General features: G+C 42.4%; 2 protein-coding genes across 6 annotated transcripts in view; one reads left to right on the top strand and one right to left on the bottom strand.

Moving 5' to 3' along the window:
* The window catches only part of KIAA1328 (KIAA1328 ortholog), a 175102-nt gene extending 158335 nt beyond the window's left edge, over window positions 1-16767 (bottom strand). For both annotated transcript variants that reach the window (XM_074855072.1, XM_074855073.1), the window contains exons 1-4: window positions 16592-16767; window positions 9987-10022; window positions 8271-8410; window positions 4268-4362 (exon numbers count right to left, since the gene is read on the bottom strand). In XM_074855072.1, coding sequence (XP_074711173.1) covers window positions 4268-4362; window positions 8271-8410; window positions 9987-10022; window positions 16592-16703 — 383 coding nt within the window. In that variant the 5' untranslated portion in view covers window positions 16704-16767. The remainder of the gene's footprint in view (window positions 1-4267; window positions 4363-8270; window positions 8411-9986; window positions 10023-16591) is intronic.
* A 144-nt stretch (window positions 16768-16911) lies between these two features.
* Window positions 16912-25887, top strand: part of TPGS2 (tubulin polyglutamylase complex subunit 2) — a 21082-nt gene continuing 12106 nt past the window's right edge. For all 4 annotated transcript variants that reach the window (XR_012626965.1, XM_074855075.1, XM_074855074.1 and 1 more), the window contains exons 1-2: window positions 16912-17113; window positions 21577-21656. Coding sequence is in view for 3 of the 4 variants with exons in the window: in XM_074855075.1 (XP_074711176.1) it covers window positions 17041-17113; window positions 21577-21656 (153 nt within the window). In the remaining variant the exon portion in view is untranslated. The remainder of the gene's footprint in view (window positions 17114-21576; window positions 21657-25887) is intronic.

Raw genomic sequence — 25887 nt, 5'->3', positions numbered from 1 at the left:
TGATTGGTGATACAATAATCCTAGGCATGCTTTACCTATCAACAAGAAGTAATTTCCAGACAAGCTTAGAGATATCTCATTTGCAGTCTCACTGCCTGACCAATTAAGAGAACTGCAGCACAATATTGCTCCGAAAGTAGCACACAGGAAAAAAAAAAAAATAAGAAAAGAGCTTGACACTGAAGTTAAAGCCAGGTTAACAATTTGGTTAAATATGAGGTAGTGTAACCCAGGAGAGAAGGCAATCCAAAAGGCCAAACACTGCAGATTTGTAATACCGGCTTTCACAGGCAAGTTGTCCTTCAAAGATCCTAAACAGCACATAACACTCTACAACAGTTTCACTCTCCTCCTTTGTAAAGCTGTCCAGCTCTGTAATCAAATTAACCTTCTGTTTTGATTCCCATATTCACCTTTTGTTGGAAAATTCTCAATTTTAGTTGGTCAAGTTCATCTTCATATGAGAAAAGAAAGCCTCCAAAAAGCAATGCCAGTAGAAAAGACTAGCATCCTAGACTGCCAGCACCCTACAAAAGGTTTAGGAATCCAAGGTCTTGGGAAGCAGGAAGCATTTTCTCAATCGGGACAAAGGGCTGTCTGAAGGCTGTTTTACTAGCTGCTGGGTACAAGTCATTCTGGGCATGACAGTGGTATTTGCCAGAAAGACACTAATTTGATAGCAAGAAGTATCTTGCATCTCATTTGAAAAAGGCTATCACTCCCTCCTTTGGGTGGATAAGGGCATTATGATACCTTTCTACCTAAATTTTGAAGATTTGTTTGCAAAGACAACAGGGAGCCAGCTTTCTCTCTGTTTAACTTATCTGAAAAAAGAATACAAAGTAGTTAGATACCAATTCTCATCAATAAAAGCAAAAATTAAACTTTCATGAACCATTCCACGTCACTTAGTCAACGCCTCTTGTTCGTTCCAAAGCAAACCGCATATGTGAGCTGTACAGGCGTATGTGAACTCTGCAGTCAGGGAAGAAGTATTTATGATGTACATGTCATAGTAGAGGCCAGAAAGTCACAGTACTATGGCTGTATATCAGTAAGGAGTGAGGTGAATTGAATGCTTGCAAGCACACACAGAGTCACTCTCTCTGCAAAGAAAGTTATGACCCTCTCCATTCAGCCAAATGCCAAGACAGAGAGCTCTCAAAATCTGCATATCACTGAAAATATTTCACTCCAGAATACTTTTTAACCATTCTCCAAAGGGTGTCTAGCAAGTCCTTCATGCTCAACAGCCAACTGGCTGGGTCCCAGAGGACCTTGCAGTGCTCGCTCCTGGAAGAGGCTAATGTGTCCTGACATTGGCGCAGAGTAGAAGGGTAGGAATCTTTCAGTGCCTTCACCATGTCACTGCTCATTTCATTACATAAGCTGATGACTGCTTCAGGAGTAGCCTGCAGTAATAAAAGCTCAGAGAAAGTCTTTTTTGCCTCTTAAAAGGACTCTGCTTCTAAGGAGAGCTAAAATTTGCGCTTACTGCGCCTGCCACTTTCACCACCACGCCAGCAGCACCTTGCTGAAAACACAAAGGTGCCATTGCAGGTTGTTTTTGAAATACTGGTTGATCACACTTGAGAATTTCCCATTTACTCACAAAGCACTTTGACATTCATGGGCATGACTCATTCTACTCAGAAATTCCTCTACAAAACCAAATTTGGAAAGAACCTGCTGACACAATTTAAAAAAGTTCAAATTTACAACATTTGAGTCTTTTGAACTTTGGATCCAGTTTGCCTCTCTTGTCACCTTAAGGGGGAAGACAGACTGGATACGTTCAAAGAAAGGCAAAATAATGGTTATTTACAAGTGGCAGCACAAAGCAAAAACTAAGATTATTTAGCCTAGAAAGGAGGATTAGAAAGGATACAGCTGAGTCCCTTCTTTCAACCCTGCCTCAAAATTCCATTTCATAAAGTCCCTATCAGCTATCATGATGTCAGCCACTGGAATCCCCAGCAGCAGCGCATTACAGCCCAGAAATTGATTTTTTTTTCAAAGGAGAGGAAAATAATATAGACAGCATTAGAATTTACTCACACCAAGACAAAGTCTGACACTGCAACATCTTAGCTAATACATAGGCACACACCTTTCCAATGTTCAAAAGTGCATTGGGAATGAGAGTTGGAGGAAGAGAAGAAAAAATAGGAAGAGAAAGAAAAGTAGGTTAGCTCTCCTTCAGCAGTCGCAGAAGTCACGGAAAAGGCCAATATCCTGAACTGCTCAAGCAAGACTCGTTGAAATTCAAGCCCCAGGAGTTAAACATACTTTGCTACCAGTTTCCACACAGACAGAATTTTACCACTTTACAACTGCCTTCATGCAGACAGTTATTAACCAAACTATTTCTGTCCACCATCCTGCAATAAACGTGCAGGAATTAGCCCCAACTACCATCATTTTAATTCATAAATAGTAGGGAAATAAGGAACAGTGAAGTATAGCTCTGGTCAAGTGAGATCTTTATTATTCCAAGTATTTACTGCAGGACAGTCTTCCTGGAAAACTTTCAGGACTCTGATGGTTCTTTTTCTTCTCTGAAATAGCAAAGAATGTTCTACTGCATGTAAAAAACCCTTCATCATTGCACAACTAGGGATGAAAATTATGGAGAGTTTTAAAAAAGTGACGAGGTGAGCGGAATTAAAGTTCAACTTCCCTATTACTCTGCAAAGGACTTTTAATTACATCCAATAAAAATATGATTAGGTTTAAAAATAAAAGAGAACTAAGTATAAAATAATAGTGTTCCACTAATTTTACTTTTCAAAATTAATGTTGCTGCACCTTCTATTTTTCTTCGAAGAAATGTCAGGCAGAAATATCAAACTGTCCTCAGGGAAAAATCACAGCATCTGAGATTTAAGAAGAATCCCATGCTCGAATGAGTTAGTGTACTACTATTCACTAGGGAGCAGTGTATTATGAGGAACAATGTAATAAAAGGCTTTTTTTAATATTAGAATATACCTCTATATAATCAACAGTGGCAACAGTGTCCGAATAGCTCCAACATCTGACAATTTGTAACCAGGCTTCCCAGCAATCTACTCTTTATGACAGCCTTAACTAGACATTTTCTAACATGAGGTAGGATAAAATAGAGTTGCAAGCATGAAGAACTTCAGAAATTACTAAAATACTGTATAGCAAGAAATCCTATATTGGTACAAATTATTAGCAGGCAAAATGGTCCACTGGATGAGGATAATCAGAAAGAAAATACTCCTAGCTGCACCAGAGACTTATTGCATGACCTTGAGCAAGTAGCTTAATATCACTGCCCAAATTTTCCTATATAAAAAGGACAGTAATGCTTGCCAATTATTGCACAGACATATGAAATCTATGGCAAAAAGCACTTCATTAATACCTGAGAACCTGCACTTTGTTCTAGAAAAACTTTGCCTTTATAAATTCTTAGTATGGACACTAACTTTTAGCCCAAAGCACCTGAGATCACCTCACAAGACTTTCCCCTCTGATGCTGTGCGAAAGTCTGCCAAAGTCCCATGTGCTCCTTCTCAGTTTTATAGCCACTGTGCAAGAAGCAGATTTTCAGAGATTCTGAAGTGTTAGGGACACAGAACAGGAGAAAAACCTCTTCACTCAAATTCAACCTATTTTTCACATCATTTATCTTCGTGAATGCAACTAGCACTGGAATGAAACTTAGAAAAAACCTTTTGCTAAAGCTGAGATACTTGCCTCTCCTTTCAAAGAACAGGGAGAACTTGAAGAAATTACTCAAAGCAAAAGAAATTTTGGCTAGATAAGTTAAAATTACACTCGTCTCTTTATTGATCTACATGTGCAAACACAGACAAATACTGATTAACATGTTTCAGCCACAAGATCACCTATCCACCTTTAACAAGGCATTCCATATAAAAGCTTACTCCTGACAAATAAGCACTACAAAGTTTGTCATTTCCAAAAGACATGTGTTTATTTAAAGCACATGATACAAGCAGCAAACAAAACCCCAGCCCTGTGACTAGGTTTATATGGATGAACTACGGCAGGTCACAAAACTTTGGCTCTTGTTCTGATCTGTTTAGGAGATTTTGTGTCAGGAAGCAAGGAAAAGCCGATCAGGATGCTCCACTGTTCATACTTACTCCAAAAAGAAAAATTACCTTATGCAAATATTCATTTCCATAATGGAGTTCTACATTGCTTGACGTTAATTAGAGGAATGACTCTCCTTAAACATAATGCATTTTCAGGTGATGCTTATTCTTACCTGGCAAGTTCTTTAATTAAATTTGCAATGCGTCTCTTGTCCTCAGGACACAAATCCTTTAAAGAAGCACTCTTCATTCCTCCTTCATTAGTGACCTGAAAATTTAAAGTAACATTTTAGAAAGTACTCTTTAAAGAAGAACAAATATTTCATAAGATATTAAAAGCATTTCAAGACCTAATTATTAGAAGTTGAAAAGTAGACAAATTCCAACTGGAAATAGAATACATATTTTTTAAAATGTAAGTACAGTTCAGTGAAATAAAATAATTCTCCACAATTTGGTAAGAGATTTGTAATTCAAACACAAGCTGCAAGCTTCAATACTAAACATGTTGGGTAGTTTTAAGACATACACTATTCATCAATTCATGTTAGATAAAGGGTAGTGGTTTCTCAAGACTTAGAAATCTAGCAATATCCAAATCCAAGTTCAAACTTTACTATATTAGGATCCTAAAATAAAGAGTAAGAAAAAAACATTCCGCCTTTGTGTTTACAACCAAAGCATGCAAACCAGCAAAAAAGGTATGTTAGTAGATGGTAAGTCCTTATTTCAGTTATTTTAATACACAGAAAAGTACACACCCTTTCACACGTCACTATCGGGCTTTTTTAACCACTTATTTGCTGCCTTCGTACGTACTACTCCTTCTCAAAAGAAACCTTTAACATACTCCAGTACTTCGGTTCCTTTAATGCATTCCTTTGTCACACTGAGAACTGCAGCATTTGTTGCCAATGTCCACCAGAGGGCATATTGCTCTCCGTGTTGCCCACGGTCCCTTGTATTATTGAGATAACTGGCATTACATTTTTCAGGTGTTTCCAAGCAGGAAACAGTTCTAAATTGTTTTTATTTATCAAAAAATTTCAGTCATCGGTGACTCGGTTCTCCAGTGGTAGTGATAAACACAAACTAAGAATCTCAAACGAAAGCAGCAATAAGAACTATGCTATTCTGTCCAAGATGTTGGCAAGTGGCGCTTAACATGAGATACAAGATGTTACCAAATGCCTTGCAGTTTGGCCAAGTTAACACAGCACAGAATAACCTCTGCCCATACAAAGCAAACACTGGGCTCCTCTCCCCTCATTAGCAGTAACAGCAGCTGATCTACACACCAGAGAGGAAGTGCCCTCTTTCATCCTTAGCTAATTGCTTCCTGAACAGTGGTTTGAAACAATTAAAGGACTATATCGCTTTTGAAAGAGGTGATAATTTTATACAGACTTATGTTATACCCACCTGAACCTTCAATACACTCTTATTTTAACTTCAGGGGAAAAAAAAAAAGTTTCACGAGGCAAATTAGACTTCAGGGCTTTGCAAGGGGACATTTGATTTCGCAGTTTCCTTCCCAAATATGCTATTTACAGTCACACAAATGAAGAGAAAATGTCTTTAACTTAACTGAATTTAACTTCAACTAAACATATGGTTGAAGGATTTCCATATTCCACGCTAAAAATGTCTGAAAATCGGGGGTTTTTTTAGCAGTTAGATGATGAAAACTTCTTTAAGAAAAGTAAAAAGTTACATTTTTCACTCAAAAAAGAGGCAGAAGCTTGATCACATTAGTGAAGGAGATTTTAACAGAAGGCACCACAAGCTATTACCCAAACCTATGTACATACTGTCAGACAAACATTTGTGGGATGAAGAGGAAAATCTGAAGTATTACTCTGCTTTTTTGTATCACCCACAGGTATGGATAGACAGCACACAAAAAATCTCCAAGGCATGCTTGTACCAATACGCATGTCAAAATGAAGCTGTAGAATTATGCACAGCAACAGCTCCACCATCAAAACAAGATGACAAATGAGATAGAGGCCAAGACTGTATCATCTCCTTTCTCCAGATTTCTGTCCTTTCTACATAGCTCAGAGTAGAACACAGTTTCATAATTCAGTATTTTCTGGATGAAATGTACTACATAAATGGAAGATTCTCTCAATTTATAAACCACACCTTGGCAGATAAGAATTTGCATGAGAGAAGCGGAGAACTTCTGTCAAACGGAAAGTAGGAAGATGGGAAATTTCGTCAAGACCAGTATAGCAAACCACTGATTTATTAAAAGTGCCAGAAAAGCTCCAGAGCTAACAAAACCTTTTTGCAGTCTTCCTCTAGTCTATCTGAACGAATAAAAGGTAGATCAGTTCTGCCAAGATTCACATTAGAGCAAAACTCAATCCATTCTCCTCAAAAGAAGATTATCATAAATCATAATGGTGAGCTACCTACCAGTACAATAGTGTAACTTATACAACAGTACAAGTATATTAAAGTGATCAGCTCCCCCTAGACATGCACACAACACCTTGAAGAAAATTAGTTGTGTTGGCGATGAAAACTCCTTGCAAAAGAACTTTGTGAAACCTTCTTCTTCTGTAACAAGTAAAATGTATTTGTTCTGTTTGTTTCAAGTAATTCAGAGCTTATCTTCAAAGTTAGAGTACAGAGTTTCCATGAGGATTTGGCAAGGTAAGAGAAAAACAGAAGGTTAAAAAAGAAAGAGAAAAAGCTTTGAACACATTTTATTGTCAATTTTGTAAAAGCACGTTTGAGTCTCCAATTAAGATTTTGCATATTAGGCATTATATGAAAAAAACAAAGACCATTTCTACCCCATCAGCTCTCACAGGGAAATAGAAGTAAAAAAATCTCTAGACAACAAGTAATGCAAACAACACTTATTTTTTAAATTAGATTTCATTTTTAAGTTTTTAATGTGACATATGAAGGCATCTATGAGGCAGTGGGCTTGTAGATACTTAAGAAGAGATGCTTCTACATAAAGATTCTGCATAATGGGGGCTATTTGTGAAATTTCTCTGTATATCACTTAACTGCATCATTTGCAAAGTGTAGGTACATACCAGCCTCCTAAAAGCAAGTACTGATAAACAGAGAAATGGAAAGGAACGAGTCCAGGAGGGGCCCTAAAAATGAATACCGGTTATTAGAGTGTCATGCTGAAGGATTTGAAGGACAATGACACTGTCAAAGCAGTGAGACATGAGTGATCTGTGTTCACATCAGAGTTTTGAATGTACATGTGAGGCACACAACATTTACTCAGCACACAGAAGACACAGAGAAGGACATCTTAGCCCAGATGAACAAGATTTAACTGCACGATAATACAACAGTGATTCAGTCACAAGTTTTAGATCTTGCCTGTAAGTGGGAGGATACAAAACTGTAGTGACTTATAGGCTTGCTCAGGATGACTACTAGGCAAGAGACTTAACAGTACTCAAATGACTGACATAGTCACTGTACTATACAAATTACGTTAGAAAAATGGCATCTCTCAACAGATTTCTGAATATCACAATACCTATCACAATACAGAATAACCTTCCAAAGGAAAACCCCCTGCTTTGAAATTTCTAATGCAATAAACTGTAGGAAAAGCGTCACCTATTGTCACAGGAGTAGGCCAGACAATTCAAAGCAGAGCCAAAGATAATGTCAACTGACAGTTACTCTTACTACTCAGATGCATTTTTACTATCAAAAAGAGAAAGTGATTTTACCCTGCTAACATGAACAGCCACAGCAAAAAAGGTCTCTCAAAATAATTTTACAAGTCTTGTTTCTAAGTGGTATGTCTACAGCAATAAAACTGAATAGACTGAAACACAACTTTTTGCATGTTTCACTAGTTATATATGGATTAGGGGCTACTCAAACCTACACTCACTCTCTCTGTACACGTACACACATAGAAATAATCTGTTTTACGTAGCCCCAGTTACACATCACTTACATAAATTAGTACATTCAGTCTTTGTTCTCTGTAGGTGGGCAAGTGATCTCAGTAGAAAGGTAATTTTTGCCAGCAAGCCACCATGTAAGTGGGCAAAAAGTGTCAGAGATTGAAAAAATAATAGGATTTTAAAACTATTTAAAACTTTTCGATCTTACGATTTTCTGCCATTTTTCTACTATGTGCAGTCTTAAGAGCAAGAAAAAATTGCCTTTACTGACCTGCTGCCCTGTCAGATCTCTTGTGCTTCTAACGGGATCCACAGAAACAGAAGTCACAGCTACAGGCACCTTTAGCTCTGTTTTACTTTTCTGACATTTTGGCAAATAGCTTGTTCTTAAATTTCCTTTTGTAGACACTCCTGTAAATGAAAGACAAGCAGAACACACAGATTATAAAGTCAACAGATTATAAAGCCAACAGGGACCCTTCTCTTGCCTCCTACAACAGGACTTTCACAGAAGCATCCATGCCTTAGCAGCTCTTTTTGAAAAGAATGAGCATTTCAGGTAGGTATACGTCTGCAGTTCCCCCCAGCCTCTCACGCCATACAAACTTTTATTAAGAAGAACATATCTGCAGAAAAAGAGGTGCACAGCACTGAAGTGCACCCAGCCACAACGAACATCAAAGCAAATTCTGAAACATACATGTTGTCTTCTGAATGTGGTTCAGTGCAAAAACCCATGTTTGTTTAAGATGCAAAAGCAGAAAATTGAGCCTCTGCTTTGCCACTCCAAGACAATGGGGAACCAAGCAGCAGTAATGCTGTTAAGAGTACCACTCATATAATAAAACTTTTTTCTGTTATACAGCCAACCTACTGATTGCTCAGGCTAATGTTCCTTTCAGGACCAGGCAGTTGAATAAGGTAACACTGCAGAACACACTCCACAGATCATGTGTAAAAAACTTCCTGACATATTAAAATTAGCTCACCGCTGCCAATGGTAACATGAAAGCACTGAAAATCCTGGTGCAAAAAGTGTTGAACAAAAAATACTGATTTTACTAGCAGATAAATTACATTTATTTGGGTAATGAATTTCAGAAGTGTACCAGCAATTCAAATGGAAGAACTGAATTATACGCTTTAACATCTCCATGCCTGTACACGAGGGAAAACAATGTTTCTGAAATTCTGTTCCACAGAAGTGGAAAAATATTTCCCAGAGTGAATCCGTTTCCATCATTTAGGATCACTGCTTTCTTTCCAGGGCACAGCCTATAACGATCCGACATCACCTGCCTTGAACTATGCTAGCTACAAAACACACGCTGAGATTTTTAATAGAGCTGTTTGGCCAGTAGTTTTGAAAGGCAACCATGCTAGTCCAAACCTAGGGAGGAGGATTCCTCAAAAATTTATAACTGCTCGACATATACACAATTTTACCAGAGTTAATCATCTCCAGGTATGTTTTCAGGACCTGGTAACACTGTAAAAGCTGTGTTTGAAAACAATTAGAAAATTCTGAAGGGGGACTAAGAACACCCATCTTATCTCCAGGGATGTACACAAGCATGCACTCAGTCAATCAAGCTCAAGAGAACTATAAGAAAAAATTTTATTTTTCTTTACACAGTGAGTCTTCATTTTAATTGTTCTCTTCAAAACTTACAAAAGACCTGACCATCTCTCATGCTTCAACATTCTTTGGAGACCATGTAAAAAATGTAACTCACCTCATAGATTGGATAAAACTATCCTGTACCTGCAATAGGAACAGCTCCCCTGAAACTGTTCATTTTTATACCGTATGCTTATCTAAGCAGCAGAGCATAAATCCTCTGCTATAATCCTGTATGTCCCATTACAACTTGTGATGACTCTGTACCTTACACACTTACATACACAAGCCACGTACCTGAAAAGACATTGCAAAGTTTAGCATTCACAAAAAAACACTTTGTTTACAGCTATTGGAAGGTCATACCTGAAACAGATACCATCAGCCGTTCTTCGTCAGAAACTGCATGTGGCTTTGTTAAAGGTGATAAACAAAAACAGAGCAAGCTTGGCCCTTTAAAGAGAACTATAAAAATAAATATTTTAGCTCTTGATTTTAAAAGACTGTTGATAAGAAAACAAACTGGCAACCCCTCGGGAACACCAAAAGCAGTAAAACTTGACTAGAAAAAACAAACAACACACAGATTACTAAAACAAAAAGCATTACTCCTCGTTCACTGTGCATTAACTTTCAGCCTGTAAAGATTATCTTAGAGGTCACCTTCACAAAAGATCCCAGGGACCAGCCCCAGTTACAAGTGCAATTACTAAGATAATGAAGTAATAATATTTATTTAAATTAGAGCAGGTTATGATTATATAAGGAACCTCTTGATATGTAGGGATGAAATTCCAAAATACCATATATCCATACTGCGATGAAATACATTTTGTACAATATATTCTAAGAAACATAAGTAAGGATAAATGCAAAAGGTTTCAAAGGAAATTGGTCATTCTCATCTGATCATCACATGAGTAGCAGATGAAAGCCTGAGGACTGATTTTCTTTAATAAGTTTCAAGAACTTTCAAATAACCTAGAACTTTAATTATTAAATTACTTGACTGCAGAAAACACTTAAAAATTACAAAGGAACAGGCACCATATTATTTGTGCTATGTTAGCAGTCACTGAATTCGCCTCCTAGAAGTCATTAAAAATAGGACTCAACACAATTCAGGGAAGGGTGTAAACTATAGTGTCTTCCTTAAAGCAACAGTTTCATTTGGCTGAACGTAAAGATTTTTATTCCCACGTAAGTAACTAACATGATACTAAAGTGAAAAACACAGGGCACACAATTCTGCTCCGCTATCTTTTGTTTATACCCCTTTATTTTCCTCAACCTTCTAAGGTTGGCAACTTAACTCAATTACCTAATTTTTGTACTATTTACAGATAAACACATTTAAGGTTTTGCAGCTGTCTTCATACAATAAAGTCAAATTGTGAAAATATCTCAATTAACCTATCCAAACTCTTGCCTTCACTGAAATTTGATTTTGATAGTACCATCTCAAAAACTTAATTTAATAAATTACCACACAGTGGAGAAAACTAGCAACAGTCTAGAAGCTTCCTCCTGTGGACAGCAATTTCAGATTCAATCGATACCCACTATCCATCACACAACTGGTACTTGGCACACTGGAAGGGTTTGATCACTGGCTCACTTGTGATCTTGTTGATCCAATTTATCACTTGTAAACAATTATCACTCATCAGTCTCACAGCAGTTTGAGAGTATGTTCACTTAGTACTACTGTCAAGTCATCTCTCTCTACAAATGCTGAAAGCACTTTTGTTCTCACTAGTAAGCTGCAGCCTGCTATCTCTAGGTGTCACAACACATGACGGGGTCCTGCCATGAACCAGGTGAGGAAGCTGGACAAGCTCTGAAAGTAAAGGGTGAGGAAGCTGGACAAGCTCTGAAAGTAAAGCACTCTGACCTCTCCTTTCAAAAAGCACCAAGGTAGATCAAAAGTCCAAGCCTGGATCACAGCCCAGCCCAAACAGCTGTGTCAGCACAACTACAACAGCAATCTTCAGGACACTGAGAGCTTCAGGACATCTTCAACTCGTACTACTACAGGAAACAACAAACTTCAGCACTGGCAACTGCTTTCTCAACTGATGTATGGTTAATCTGTGTGTAAATACACAGCTATAGAAAATAAAACTGATTTGCCTAAACATTTGGCTTTTGAAGTTCGCCTCCAGTATTGGCACTGTTGTGGATAGATACCTAGGAGCAAGGTGAAAAAATTAGTCAAAGCTGTTGCTGTTACTCCTGGAGCTATCAGGACCACTCTCCCATGAAGGCTTGCGGCCTAGCGTAATTAGAATAAACCAAATTCAGACCAGCTTACCTTAATCAGCTGGACTGAAAATTGCAGTGACTCAGGAGCTGATTCATAAACAGGTCCAACATCCTTGTCTCAGAGTGAAAGACTGAGGACACTACCAGCATCAATCATTTAACATTAAGCCACTGCCACGTGCCTCTCAGGACTCCCACTAAGGTGACTATACGCATTATAAACCTTGTCCCACCACAATTAGTGTTCAAGGCAAGAGCAGAGACAGTCACACAGGCATCAGAGAATCTGAACGTCTTGTGAAGCTGTATGGCTCCCCTACAGCAAGCAACAGTGCATTTGCCTTGCTATGTTTTATCTATTCAGCAATTATAGAGACACATTCAGTTTTCCAAAGCTATTAAACCAACATTACCAAATCTCCCGCATTTCCCACCCCCACCCTTTTTGAAAGCATTCATAATTATTTGTTCTTGTGCCATAGGCTTTTCTGGGTATTTAAACTTTTCCAAGATCAGAGGCAACACTACCTACTTGCAAAAACATGCAAAATGGAAATGGTTGTCAGGAAGAGCCTCATTCCTTGGAATATCATGATGCATGAGGACACTGCTGGGCTCAAGAAACCACATTTAATGTCATGGTTTAAACCCAGCCAGCAGCCAAACACCACATCGCCGCTCACTCACCTTCCCCTGGCCTAGAGAGGGAGACAATTGTAGCAGTACAACTACGCGACTCATAGGATGAGATAAAAACAATTTCATAATTGAAATAAAATAAAAATAAAAATAATAGAAAATAAAAACGAGCAATGCACAGTGCGATTGCTCACCACCCACGGATCAATGCCCAGCCCATTCCCAGAGAAGATCCTGAAACCACAATCCTGGAAGTGAGAGAGTCAGCTTCCCAGCCAAACCTCATCTATACACTGAGCATGATGTTATATGATATGGGATATTTCGATGGCCAGTTTGGGTGCGTTGTTCTGACTGTGCTCTTTCCCAGCTTCTTCTGCACCTGCACACGGGCAGGACATGGGAAGTTGGAAAGTCACAGAATCATAGAAAGGTTTGGGTTGGGAGGGACCCTAAAGATCATCCAGTTCCAACCCCCCTACCATGGGCAGGGACACCTTCCATGAGACAGGTTGCTCAAAGCCCCGTCCAACCTGGCCTTGAACACTGCCAGGGAGGGGGCAGCCACAGCTTCTCTGGGAAACCTGTCACAGTGTCTCACCACCCTCACAGGGAAGAATTTCTTCCTTACATCTAATCTAAATCTACCCTCTTTCACTTTAAAACCATTACTCCTTCTCCTATCCCTACACCCCCTGTTAAAGAGTCCCTCCCCAGCTTTCCTGTAGCCCCCTTTAAGTACTGGAAGGCCACTATAAGGTCTCCCTGAAGCCTTCTCCAGGCTGAACACCCCCAACTCTCTCAACCTGTCCTCACAGGGGAGGTGCTCCAGACTCCTGATCATCTCCGTGGCCTCCTCTGGACCCGCTCAAGCAGGTCCGTGTCCTTCTTACACTGAGAGCCCCAGAGCTGGACACAGCACTGCAGTGGGGGTCCCACGAGAGCAGAAGAGAGGGGGAGAATCCCCTCCCTTGACCTGCTGGCCACTCTTCTCTTGGAGCAGCCCAGGATGTGGTTGGCTTTCTGGGCTGTGAGTGCACATTGCTGGTTCACAGTCAGTTTTCCATCCACTAATACCCCCAGGTCCTTCTCCGCAGGGCTGCTCTCAACCCACTCATCACCCAGCCTGTATTTGTGCTTGGGGTTGCCCCGACCCATGTGCAGGACCTTGCACTTGGCCTTGTTGAACCTCATGAGGTTTGCACAGACCCACCTCTCCAGCCTGTCCAGGTCCCTCTGGATGGCACATCCCTTCCCTCCAGTGTGTTGACCGCACCACACAGCTCGGTGTCATTGGCAAACTTGCTGAGGGTGCACTCAATCCCACTGTCCCATGTCCCCAGCAAAGATGTTAAACAGCGCCAGCCCCAACACCAACCCCTGAGGAACACCACTCGTCACTGCTCTCCACTTGGACATCGACCTGTTGACCGCAGCTCTTTGAGTGCGACCATCCAGCCAATTCCTTATCCACCGAGTGGTCCATACGTCAGATCCATGTCTCTCCAATTCAGAGACAAGGATGTCATGTGGGACAGTGTCAGATGCTTTGCACAAGTGCAGGGAGATGACATCAGTTGCTCTTCCCTTATCCACCAGTGCTGTAACCCTGTTGTAGAAAGCCACCAAATTTGTCAGGCAGATTTGCCCTTAGTGAAGCCACACTGGCTGTCACCAATCATCTCATTATTTACCCTGTGCCCTAGCAGAGTTTCCAGGAGGATCCACTCCATGATCTTGCCGGGCACAGAGGTGAGACTGAATGGCCTGTACTTCCCTGGGTCTTCCTTTTTTTCTCTTTTTAAAAATGGGGGTTACGTTTCCCCTTTTCCATTCAGGAGGAACTTTCATAGTCTGCCACGACTTCTCAAATATGACGGGTATTGGCTTAGCCACTTCACCCGCCAGTTCACTCAGGACCCTCGGATGCATCTCATCGGGTCCCATAGACTTGTGCACCTTCAGGTTCCATAGATGGTCTCGAACCTGATCTTCTCCTACAGTGGGCGGTTCTTCATTCTCCCAGTTCCCACCTTTGCTTTCTGTGACTTGGGTGGTGTGGCTGGAGCCCTTCTTGGTGAAGACTGAGGCAAAAATTTCACTGAATACCTCAGTCTTCTCCATATCCTGGGTAACCAGGTCTCCCATTTGCTTCTGGAGAGAGCACACATTTTCCCTAGTCTTCTTTTTATCACCACATACCTACAGAATCTTTTCTTGTTGCCCTTGACAGCCCTGGTCAGATTTAATTCTATCAGGATTTTGGCCTCCCTAACCTGGCTGCTCTGACAACTTCTCTGTATTCCTCCCAGGCTACCTGTCCTTGCTTCCACTCTCTCTAGGCTTCCTTTTGAGTTTGTCCAGGAGCTCCTTGTTCATCCATGCAGGCCTCCTAGCAATTTTGCCTGACTTCCTCTTTGTCAGGATGCAACACTCATGAGCTTGGAGGAGGTGATCCTTGAATATCAGCCAGCTTTCTTAGGCCTCTCATCCCTCTGAGGCTTTATCCCATGTTACCCTCCCACACAGATCCATGAAGAGGCCAAAGTCTGCTCTCCTGCAGTCCAGGGTAGAGAGCTTGCTGTGCACCCTCCTCATTGCCCTTACAATCTTGAACTCCAAGAATTCCTTGATTTCTTAGCAGTAACTAAAAACATCAGTATATTATCAACATTCTTCTCATAGTAAATCCCATACTGAATCTGAAACACAGCACTATTCTAGCTACTAAGAAGAGAAGTTACCTCTATCCCAGCTGAAACCAGGACATGTAGTGATCAGAAACAACCCATCACCCCAGGAGTTAATTGATATAAATACACTGTCATTGCAACTGCATCAACACTTCCACAACTGAACAGAGTAGTGACGGTGTGGCAATAAAGCGGGTAACTACCAACCTTCACCCTCTCACATCACAGAGCAAGCTGTAGGAAATTTTTTCTTTTTTTTTTACACAAATAGGAAATCATAACAATGTGTTCCCTAAACAGTCAATTGGACAGTTGGCCCATTTCATTTGTGCATTGTTTTCCAGTGGGTGTGCAATCACACATAAATACAGGAGCACTGACACATACTATTCTTTTCACTTCTAGCTGATGCTGGAATCCCACTTTCAGTGTGAGCAACAGCAATAGCTCAAGTCCCTCATACCTGCCCTAAACTGTCAGCTCCTAAATTTCTGCCAGGCCAGACTGACAGTTCCTGTCTTCACGTAGCTGGGCTTCCAACTCAGCCACATGAGCCCCAACATCAATGCCAACTCCTTGTGGTTCTCAGAACCATGCAAGCACACCTCTCTTTAGCCAGGCTTTCACAGGCTGAATCCCCAACACCACAACCACCACCTACTCCATCTACATGTCCAGCCCCATGTAGTCTCCCACAACTGGAGCCTGCATGTCTTCTGCAGACAAAGCCACCACAGCCTCCCTCTCGTCCCTCACAGATCGAGCACTCCAGCCTCCATTAGGCTTACCCTAAATGTCATGCTTGTACTCAAGCACAGGCACCATTCACCAAAGACGCTTCTTTTTCTTGCTGACTGTTCAGCCACTAACCTCGGTTTCTCACTGTTGATCCCCTTGCAAGTTTCCATAACCTGAACCCAATTCCCACATTTTCTACATATTTACCTCCCCCGGGACTTCGCAGCCAGATCACACAGAGAGTGGCCACCCAAGCCCCTCTCTTCTTGCAGGCCACCTTTACTTTCAAACCCCACTTAACTCTCCGCTCCCCGCACACAGGCCCCTGCCCAACCTCTCTCCCCAGGCCGAGCTCCCCCACACTCGCAAGCGGAGCCCCCAGACCTCCCGCCCCACGGCCACAAAACCCCACCCGTCCCACGGCCTTCTCTACACCCAGACCCCAACGCGCACGCCCCCGTCGCCTGTCCTGACAAGCCGCCCCCCTCCACCTCCCCGCTCTGCCTCAACTCAGCACCCTCCCTCCCGCCCGTCCGCTCCCCCCGGGCCCCCACCCCCGCCACGGCACAACCCCGGGGCGGAGGCCCCGCCGCGGCCCGCCCACCCCGAGCCGCCGCCGCCACTACGGAAGGATACTGTCCGGACTCCAGTAAGCGCCTCCGCCCGGCCCGGCAGCCACCTCCGCCATCTTGAAACAACCGCCACTCCCAGCGTGCCCCCCGCCGCCCCCCCGCCGCTCGCCGCCCATTGGCTGCCCGCGCCGGCCTGGCCCCGCCGCTGCCGGGGGAGCGGGGCAGGCTGGGAGCCGCAGTCCGCCGGGCTCCCGCCGAACGGCCGCTCCCCTCGGGCCGCCTCACGCTTCCCGCCCGCCACAGCCTGACCGAGGCACCGGCCAGGGGAACTACGGCTCCCAGCGCGCCTCGCGGCGTAGCCGCCGCTACGGGGTGGGAGGAAGGACAAAAGGGGTGTGTGGGGGGTGTGTGTGTGTGTGCCCGTCCGTGCCCCCCCCCCCACACACACCCGACACACACGCACACGCCCCCATCGGCCTCGCCCGCGTTGACTGTGAGGGGAGCCTGTGAAGGATGGAGGAGAAGCGTTCCGCCAGCATCAAGCCCTACCTGGACAAGCTCACCCTGGGGGTCACACGGATACTGGGTGAGTAGCGCTGTGCGACAACCCGTTGGGCCTGAGGGGGGTAAGGCGGGGGCGTGGGGGTGTCACTCGGTTGTCATGGAAACCGCCCCGCGGCGGGAAGAGGCGCCTCCCTCAGCGCTCAGGGTGGGGGTCCCCGGGGCGGCCCTGTAGGCCCCAGCCCCGAGGTCCCCGCTCCGAGGCCCTTGCAGCAGCGGTGGGGCTGGGCCTGGCAGGGCAGGGCCCGGCTGTGGCTGCCCGTGTCGGCCCTGTGGCCGAGAGCCGCCGGGCAGCCCCGGGGTGTGAGGTCTGGGTGCCTGCAGCGCTGGGAGCCACGGTGCTGCTGGTGGGACCCCAGTCACACGGTTGCCGAGGATTCGTCCTCCGGAATCACATAGCTGTGCTGCTTCTACACACACACAACACCCCTGTTTCTAGTGTTTGAATCAGTGGCAGATGTCCTGAATCTCTCGACTTAAGAGAGCCCTGCGGTTTCAAAAAAATCAAAGACAGAAGGTGGTGTTTTATTCCAAATCATGCATAATTCTTGGCCTCTGTTGTAATGTGGGGTCAGCAGATAGCGTGCCCAATGGAAGCAGTACAGTGAGGTGCAGTGTTCTGGCAGAAGACTAATCTGTGAATCTGCTCAGGATCAGCTCCCCATAAGTAGTCACCCTGCAGCTTATTCCCATACCATGGGACTTTTTCCACAACATGCCCAGCTTGCCATCTCTGGTTTTTGCTCAGATCTTGACCTTTCTTGCATCCCAGGAGTTCCCTTTGAAGTTCAGCAGGAGTGCAAGACAGCCAAGATCTGAAAGTAAGGCTTCTCAGACTAACCTTTACTAATGGCACTAGAATCACAAGAACTGGTGAAAGTATTTGCACGTATAAAGCATTTTAGCATCAGACCTTTCACCTGGCAGCAACCTGGGGCACAGAATCCATGTACCAATACTTCTATCCCAAGCTTTGCATATGACAACATTACAAACTGCAGTTCCAGAACTTCTTCCTATGAATTTTAAAGCCAGAAGTGACTGCTGTGGTTACCTCACCCAACTGCTGTATTGCAGGACTGTGAATTTCATTGGTAACCCAAGTGTATCGTTAATTGCACATGTTTTTAGATAGCTGCTCAGACAGACGAGATTAAAAGATCAGGGCAAAATTCATGCTGTGGGCTTCAGTGAGGACAGGACTTCATCTGCACTCTCTGTTCAGCCTTCTCTACTGACTTATTATTGGACTTCTTGGGCTTTTTTTGGTTTGTATTTTTCATTTTCCAGTTGAGAGGTCAGGATAACTTCACTCTACTCTGTGAGAGCATTAAAGAGGCCAAACTACTGATCATGATGGCAAATGCTTATTTGAAGTAGCCCTTTTTAAAAAAATTACTAGCCCTTCCCACATTTTCACCACCCGGGCTCAGATATATGAGATCTGCATGGTGTTACTACATCCAGAAGTAACGTTGACATATAAACTGTTTTGGGTAGGTGTGTTATTTACACTAGCAGGGCATGACAATGCAGGTTTGACTCTGAAAGTCCTGTAGCATCCCTTTCACAGGAAGGTGTTGCCTCATTTGTGTTTGGGTTTTTTTGTTTTTCTGTCTGTATCTCTGACAACCTGTATTGTGCAATATATTAATACGCACCCCAGTCCATTGCAGTGATGATTTACTTTGGTTCTTTTCTCTGTCTCTCCACTCCTGGGTATTTTGCACATTTTTTCCCAGTGGAGTAGACCAAATCATGTAAATTGTGCCACCATATTAATTGGAATTGCTGAACTAATTGGGAAACGTTATCAATCTGTTCAGTGTTTGTTTCTTTCAAATAAAGAAGGATTTCTCATTCAGAAAGATGCCTCACTCAGTAGTTTGCAGCACTAGAAGCTATCTTATTTTAAATCTTTTGGGAAGTTTCATGAAACCAGTAGATACTTTTCTGGCTACCATAACACAAAAGCAGTAATAGGCTTTTAACTTTGTTGAGTTTGTGAAACATTTTTTTCAGGAGATAGAAATGATCTTTTAATGAAACTCAACATACTCCTTTTAAGCAGGAAAATTTTGCACATACAGTATAATGGGAGATTGAGGCCCAATTTTCTAGTACCTTTATGAACAAATGTTCATGGCACCATTTCAAAAACCCTTCTTTAAGCAAATTCTATATATGAGGCTGGGGGGGGTGAAGGGGTTGTTTTGGTTTTTTTAACTTGTAGTCTCTGTGGAAGTCCCTACAAGGTGGGAGATTTCTCACAAGCATTATGGAAGTTATAATTTGAGAAAAAAAGACAAACATCTTTCCCATTGCCAGTATGATTAATTTTGCTGAAGTTCTGTGACTAATAGCAAATTCCAGGAAGGTTGATTGCCCACAACTAAATCTGAATGGGAGGTGTTAGCTGTTCTGGTCTACCCAGAGCAGGACCATGCTTCACTAGTAACTTTTCAGACATTTAAAAAAGATGCTGAGAGTTTATCCAACTTATAGGCAGTATTAGCAGTACTGTGTCACATCATTACATTGACTCTTTCTGATTAATAGTGCAAAGCATTTTTGGAAGCTTCCAGATGAAATGTCCTAGAAATAGGACAGTTTACTGTGATCTTGATTCAGAATAGTTAATAGAAAGGAGTCACCTGACCTAGTTAAGCTTTATCCTGTATCTTTTGTCTTAAAGTAGGTGGCTTCTTTATTTCTTCCATGTGGAAGAAGAAGCAACCCATGGCAACTTCTGTTGCTAATTAATGTTTAATGGAGCTCCTGTCCATACCTACACAAATCTGTTAAACATGGCCTTCAGTTTACCCGCAGGATATTTTTAGTATAACATTCAGGCTTTTGAGACAGAATTTTTCTTTCTTTTGATCTTGGATTTGGTTCAGACCTCTTTAGAAGTTTCAGTTCTCTTATTCCTAGACATCATCTTTGACTGATATGATATTTAATCTTCCATCATCCCAGCCAAGCCGTTGTGCATGATGAATTAAACATCCCTGCCATTTTCTTTGATCACAGAAATAACAATTACTCTGTTATTATAATCTCTTGTCATAAGGCTTGCATAGCTTAGATGGAAAAGTCCGGTTAGATCATTGATTCCGCACACTTCTTTAGAAGCAGAATACATGTGGACAGCTTATAATTGAGCAAGAGACACATCCCCCTGCCTTGCACCCACCTATTGGAAGTGAAACTTGGTGAAACGTCAGAGTTTTCTGTATGTTGGGGTCCCCCCTTGGCCATACAGATTAGCTAGGTGACCTACCATGATCTCATTTTTTTACTTTTTTCTGTCTTTAACTTGGAGCTTGGTTTCCTGGTGCTATGTTTTGTGTTTTAAAGTATCTGACAATGTACCAATCAATACTTCCAATTAAAATGAAGTTTAGACTTCCTGAAACTGAGTACTGCTCTTCTACCAACAGAACAGACAAGGACAACGCTACTGCTAGAATTAAAAGCCCAGCGCTGGAGATAAAAAAACAAAATCTCTCTAGTGCCTGCCTTTCCTGTCTAGTGCACTGTGTATGTTTTACCAGAAAGCAATTATAATATGTGTGACTGCTTTGGGAGCCAATACTTTCACAGCAGAGCCGGTCTTGAAAGCCCTGCATAGTGATCACTTCTATTCCACGCCCCTGTGTGCTGGGCTTGCAATTCCCACAACAACAAGTTAGTAGTCTTTCTGGACCTGATCCAAAGTGAGTGAAGTCAGTGGGAACTGTTTCAGTTGGCTGTAGATGAAGTAAAACATTATAAAATAATAAGTGCAAAGGGAGACTGTTCTGCCGTGGCACACCTGCAAGGATAGCACCATGTAGATTAGTATCTTGCATTTATATAGCATTCTTTCCCATAAAATATTTAGATTATTTTTATAAATTAGGAGCCTAGTGCTTGTAACAAATTTGCATGTGTCCAGCTGTGATTCCAGAGAACTGATGTTTGTTCATGCAGATCCCTTCAGCAGGTTCAGATTCTGCATCTGATCATACCCACTGAATCCAGCACTGAAGTGTGCCTGTCTTTGTGGAGTATGGTTGTGAGCAATTCACAGCAACACTGTACACAACCTTGTGTCAAGCTGAGTATATCCTACCCAACAGAAACCACAGGGCATGCTTACAAAGAAAGATTCATCTCTCTTTTAGAGTTTGACCAGGAACCCATGGTTGATTTTTCCATGAATCCTCTGCAAAAGTTCACACCTTGAATACAAAATGTGTGTGTATATGTATCTATAAAAACCATCAAAGGATGGCATCATGTGCAGCACTAGGCATCCTCATGTCAAGACATGCTGAGTACAGTTACAGACAAAAGAAAGTGACTGCTCAGTCACCAGCACAATGCTTGCAGTCATTAATGCCTTCTCCCCAGCTGTCAGTGAGGTTAACTTGCAAAATTGTCTGGCTCACAGTGTTGCTGTTACTCATGCCAGCTGCAAACATGCTCCTCTTTTCCTTTTAGAGACTTCTCCAGGAGTTGCTGAGGTGACGTTTGTGGAAAAGGAGCCAGCTGAACGCCATGCAATCATTTCATGGGAGCAAGTGAGTATTTTCCTGATGATACTGCAGTGAGGTCAGTCTGAATGTACAGCAGCCCATGGAGAATGTCAAATCCAATGCCTACCTTGTGTTTGTTTGTGAGACAGACTGCTACCAAGTTTGATGCACAGTGGAGCCTAAACAGATCTTTTGGGTTTTTTTAATCAGGTATTACTCTGTCTTCTAGGCTATCACATGCACCTGATCTTTTAGAGTAACTTAATCAGTGTGCATGTATTCAGAATGACAACTCTAAGAAGAAACCACATGACTGTAGTAGGCAGCAACACTGGTGACTCAGGAGAACAAACATTGTTCTGACACAGGTCTGAAACCATTTTCCCTCTCCCTTTCAAACAAAATAGAGAAGCTCTTTATTACTCATGACCATTAAAGGTAAAGGCCTCAAGCTGAAGAATACCCCTGAGCCACCCAGTTTGTTCCAGTTATCTATTCCTCTTTTCAGTCTCAGCTATTCACTTCCTTTTCTCATTGCCCCTCCTTCTACCTCCTCTTTGGCTAACTGGCCCAATCTTTTGGCGGTGGCATGTCCCACTGCTTGTTCTAGAAGACTACGAAGGACTCATGCTTCCTTCACTCCACATTAGCTGGCCCCACTGCATTGGACTGCATGACCAGAGGGTTCCTGAATACTGTCGTATGACGCTGGTGGGCAGAGATGCCATTTCTGGTTCCCTTTTTAAATATACATGTTTTTATCAGTCCCATGACCATGGGGGAATAAACTGATTTCTAGGAATCACTCATATGTAGGGAAGGGACAGCAGAAGCTGACTGGCCTTTGGAAAGGGGCATGTCAGAGGATGGAGCTGAGTGAATCATCCTCCCTCTGCTCCAACCCTGGCTATGCCCTAGTGTGCATCCTCCCAGAGACTGCGCTTGTTACCACTACATAAAATAACTTCTCCTTTGATGATGCCTTGCCATTTACAGTTTTCTGTAAACAGTAGGGAAAAATCTTGCACTAATTTTGGTAACATCCTATCCCAATTAGTGATATTTATCAAGAATTTATAAATCAGGGTCAGAATGTATGCGATGTAAACCTGTGTTGTTTACTGAAACTTGTATGCTAGCCAGCAACTGTGCTGAGGCAGAAATGTCCGTTTTTTCAGCTTCATGTGAACTGATACCTGAATTCCTGTAGCTGTTATTTAGGTATCAAATTAACTGGGCTGGAAAGTCTGACGCACCCTGGCTGTGAGCCAGCTCAGGTCTGGGAGCAGCAGAGTGACATTCATTCTTCGGTTGAGTGGAGAGGACTGCTTCTCCTGAACACAGCATTGCTCTCATTTTCAGGTGCTGCTACTCCTCCAAACCAAATTGGGTTTGTTTCAAAATTGAGCTGTTCTTGTAAAGCCAAACTTTGAAATGCTGTAGCCAAAGCACTTCGCTCCAAAGATGTCACTCCCCACCACCCCAGTGATGGACTAATTGTGGAAGTAAATGGTGAAAATTAAGGAGATACAGTTGAGCTGGGCTCCTCATGGTGAAGGACTTAGCTATCTGTTTCTTTGCTTTTGGTTCCAGCTGCATTGACAAATCCTGAAATCTCCCTTCTCTAATTAAAAGATAACTATTTCCTTTTTCCTTTTTTCTCTTGAGCTTTGGGGATAAAGTCTGATATCTAATACAGTCCACACAATTGCAGTATGTCCTGCAGTGCTGATTAAGTGTAAAGCACTCAGCACGTCACAAGGCCCTTCCAGGATGAACTTGTACCTCACTTTTCCTCAAACTCATCCTGCTTGAATTTAAATGCAAGTTTATGTGTACCTAATGTTTACTCTTATCACTGTTTTTTTTTTCATAGCCACTAGGTGGCAATACTTATGCACGTAATCATTCCTCCGTAGTTGAGATTTTAACAAGATCTTGTCACAGTCTGTATTTTTAACTTTCCTCTACTCTTTGGTAATGAAAGTATTGGCAGGGCGTTTTGTGTGATGTAGGGAAAACTGGTCAAACTATTCCCAAAATTACATTCTTTTTCCAAAAAAAAAATCCCCCTCTTCCCATTGAGAATCACCACATAAAAGCTCTATTCTTAAGATTATTTTTTTTTACGCTTTTTCTAGAGGCAATTATTCCAGTTCTATTTCAGTTTTGCAATGAAAAGGTATTTCTGCTGAGAGAAAATCTGTGGTATTCAGAAACTCTTAAAATCAACCTTTTTAAAATTATGAATGATTAGAATGATATACTAATAATGCTGGCAATATGCTTTTTTTTGTCTCCATCAGCTGTGTTTGTTCAATTGGGCTGTGCCTGGCTTGTGCTAGTATTTCACTGGATACTGTGATGGAAGTTTTAAAATCTTACATCAGCTTGCTGAGTGTCCATTAGCTGCCATGAGGCTTTGCAGGGGAAGGTGGGCTTCATGACAGGAGACAGTGCAGTAAGACAGTAGGAGAGCAGAAGAGATTTTTTCCAAGTCTTTCTGTAGAGGTGGAAAGAGCTGTTAAATCCTACACTCAGGAAACAAAACCTGAAATTAATCCTGAATATTTTATTGGAAATCAGCACATTCGCAAAAATATTGAAGGTATATGGTGGTCAAGTGTTTACATGGGTAGCATTGCTTCCCCAAAACTTTCAAGCAGATCAAAATATTTTTTAAAATACCGGTTAATTTTTTCACCTTTCCTGATATTTAGACCTACCAAGATGTTATCTTTTCCCCAAGAAAGTAAGGCAAGCAATAGAACAGGGAGTAGAGACAGAGTTACCAGGTCATTGGAACACCAGTGCTAATAACTGTATATTGTCCTATGAACCTGTTCCCACTCCTAAAATCAGGCTGTCAACTGCCCTGCTCCCCTCCACAAGTAGTTTTTAAAAGTAAGTGTTATACTAAAATATTGCTAGGAGGCACTCTGATATCTGCAGTGACAACGTCTGAACCACATTTTGCCTCAACCAGAAAAGAAATAAGTCACTCACATCATTGTTTTGGTTTTCAAAAAACAGAAAATTGTGTTCTGTTAGGGGGAGCTGGAGGTCCCAGAGCTCAGCACCTCAACAGGCCAAACCAAGTGAAGGGGGTCATTTTACCTGTTCCTCTAATTGGCTTGTTAGCAGGGCCTGAACTGCCCCGGGCTGGCTGTAGGTGATCCCTGCCCATCACGTTGCTGGAGCTTTGATATTCTACAACTCTGTGTGGGAAATTTGTTGTTTCTCCTTAATGCACTTTGTCTGCAAAGATTTATTTTTCTGTGATAAAATCATAAAAAACCTCTCAAGCAATCTGGTGCTTTCCTGTTGTGGACTGTCTTAGGCTGCCAGACAATTTAGGAACTCTGCATGTAAATCTCAGTGGGAACTGTGGTGGTGGTTCCTGGCTATTCTGTAAGTCTTTCTCATCGCTTCTACCGTATCTTTTTTTGACGCAAAAGTAGACGTGCAGGCGTGCGCATCCACAAGGGTCCTTCTTGCCATTCTACTCGTAATGTCCTCCCTCAGTGTTAGGCGAGCCTGCCATCTCTGATCCCCAGGAGCACAGGATCTGCCCATCTTGAACCTGACCGTGGGAGAGGCGGGGAGGTGAATCCAGCAGAACCAGTGTGGGAGGAAAGGTATATTACTTCAAGCTGCATAACAGAGAAGAAGCTGGAGGACTTTAGGGAGGTAGATAGCGTTTCTGACACAGCGTTCACCTCCTGTGAGGCCTGATTGAAAAACTAGGTACACAACACCATTCCTCAAGAGGATTACCAAATCCTGTTCTCTGCAGCAGGGGATCAGGTCTGCCCCAGCCCTGTGGCTTTCAGGGCAGGAAATCCAAGCAAGGTGATCTCCTGGAAGCCCCCCCAGATCAGATTTATAAAAGGTGCAACAAGAACATCTCAGTATGTTACATAAATTAACATCTGCATTCACTGGCAGCTAGGGCAGACCAGTTATGAAACAGCATGATGTTAGGAACAGGGAAAGGTGGTTGCTGATTTGTCCTGTTACTTGGAAGCCCTGAGAAATTACATAAATCCCTTCCTTCTCTCCCCAGAAATTGGATAAAACTCATCCAGTTTTTTAAAGAAGTCTCTAGAGATATATGTTTCGACTGCTGTCCATTTCTTTAGCCTATTTGCTTGGGAGGCATTGTTTCAACAGTGCTTTAAGTGAATTGCCATATGTCAGTGTTTTAGCTCTGGATCCAGTGCTGATCAGGTCTTGGCAGGAAAACTACCCTGGTTCTGTCCTCAATGGACTGTGC

The sequence above is a fragment of the Strix uralensis genome, chromosome Z, assembly GCF_047716275.1.
Source record: "Strix uralensis isolate ZFMK-TIS-50842 chromosome Z, bStrUra1, whole genome shotgun sequence".
Classification (NCBI taxonomy): Eukaryota; Metazoa; Chordata; class Aves; order Strigiformes; family Strigidae; genus Strix; species Strix uralensis.
This window is presented reverse-complemented; position numbering and strand designations above follow the sequence as displayed.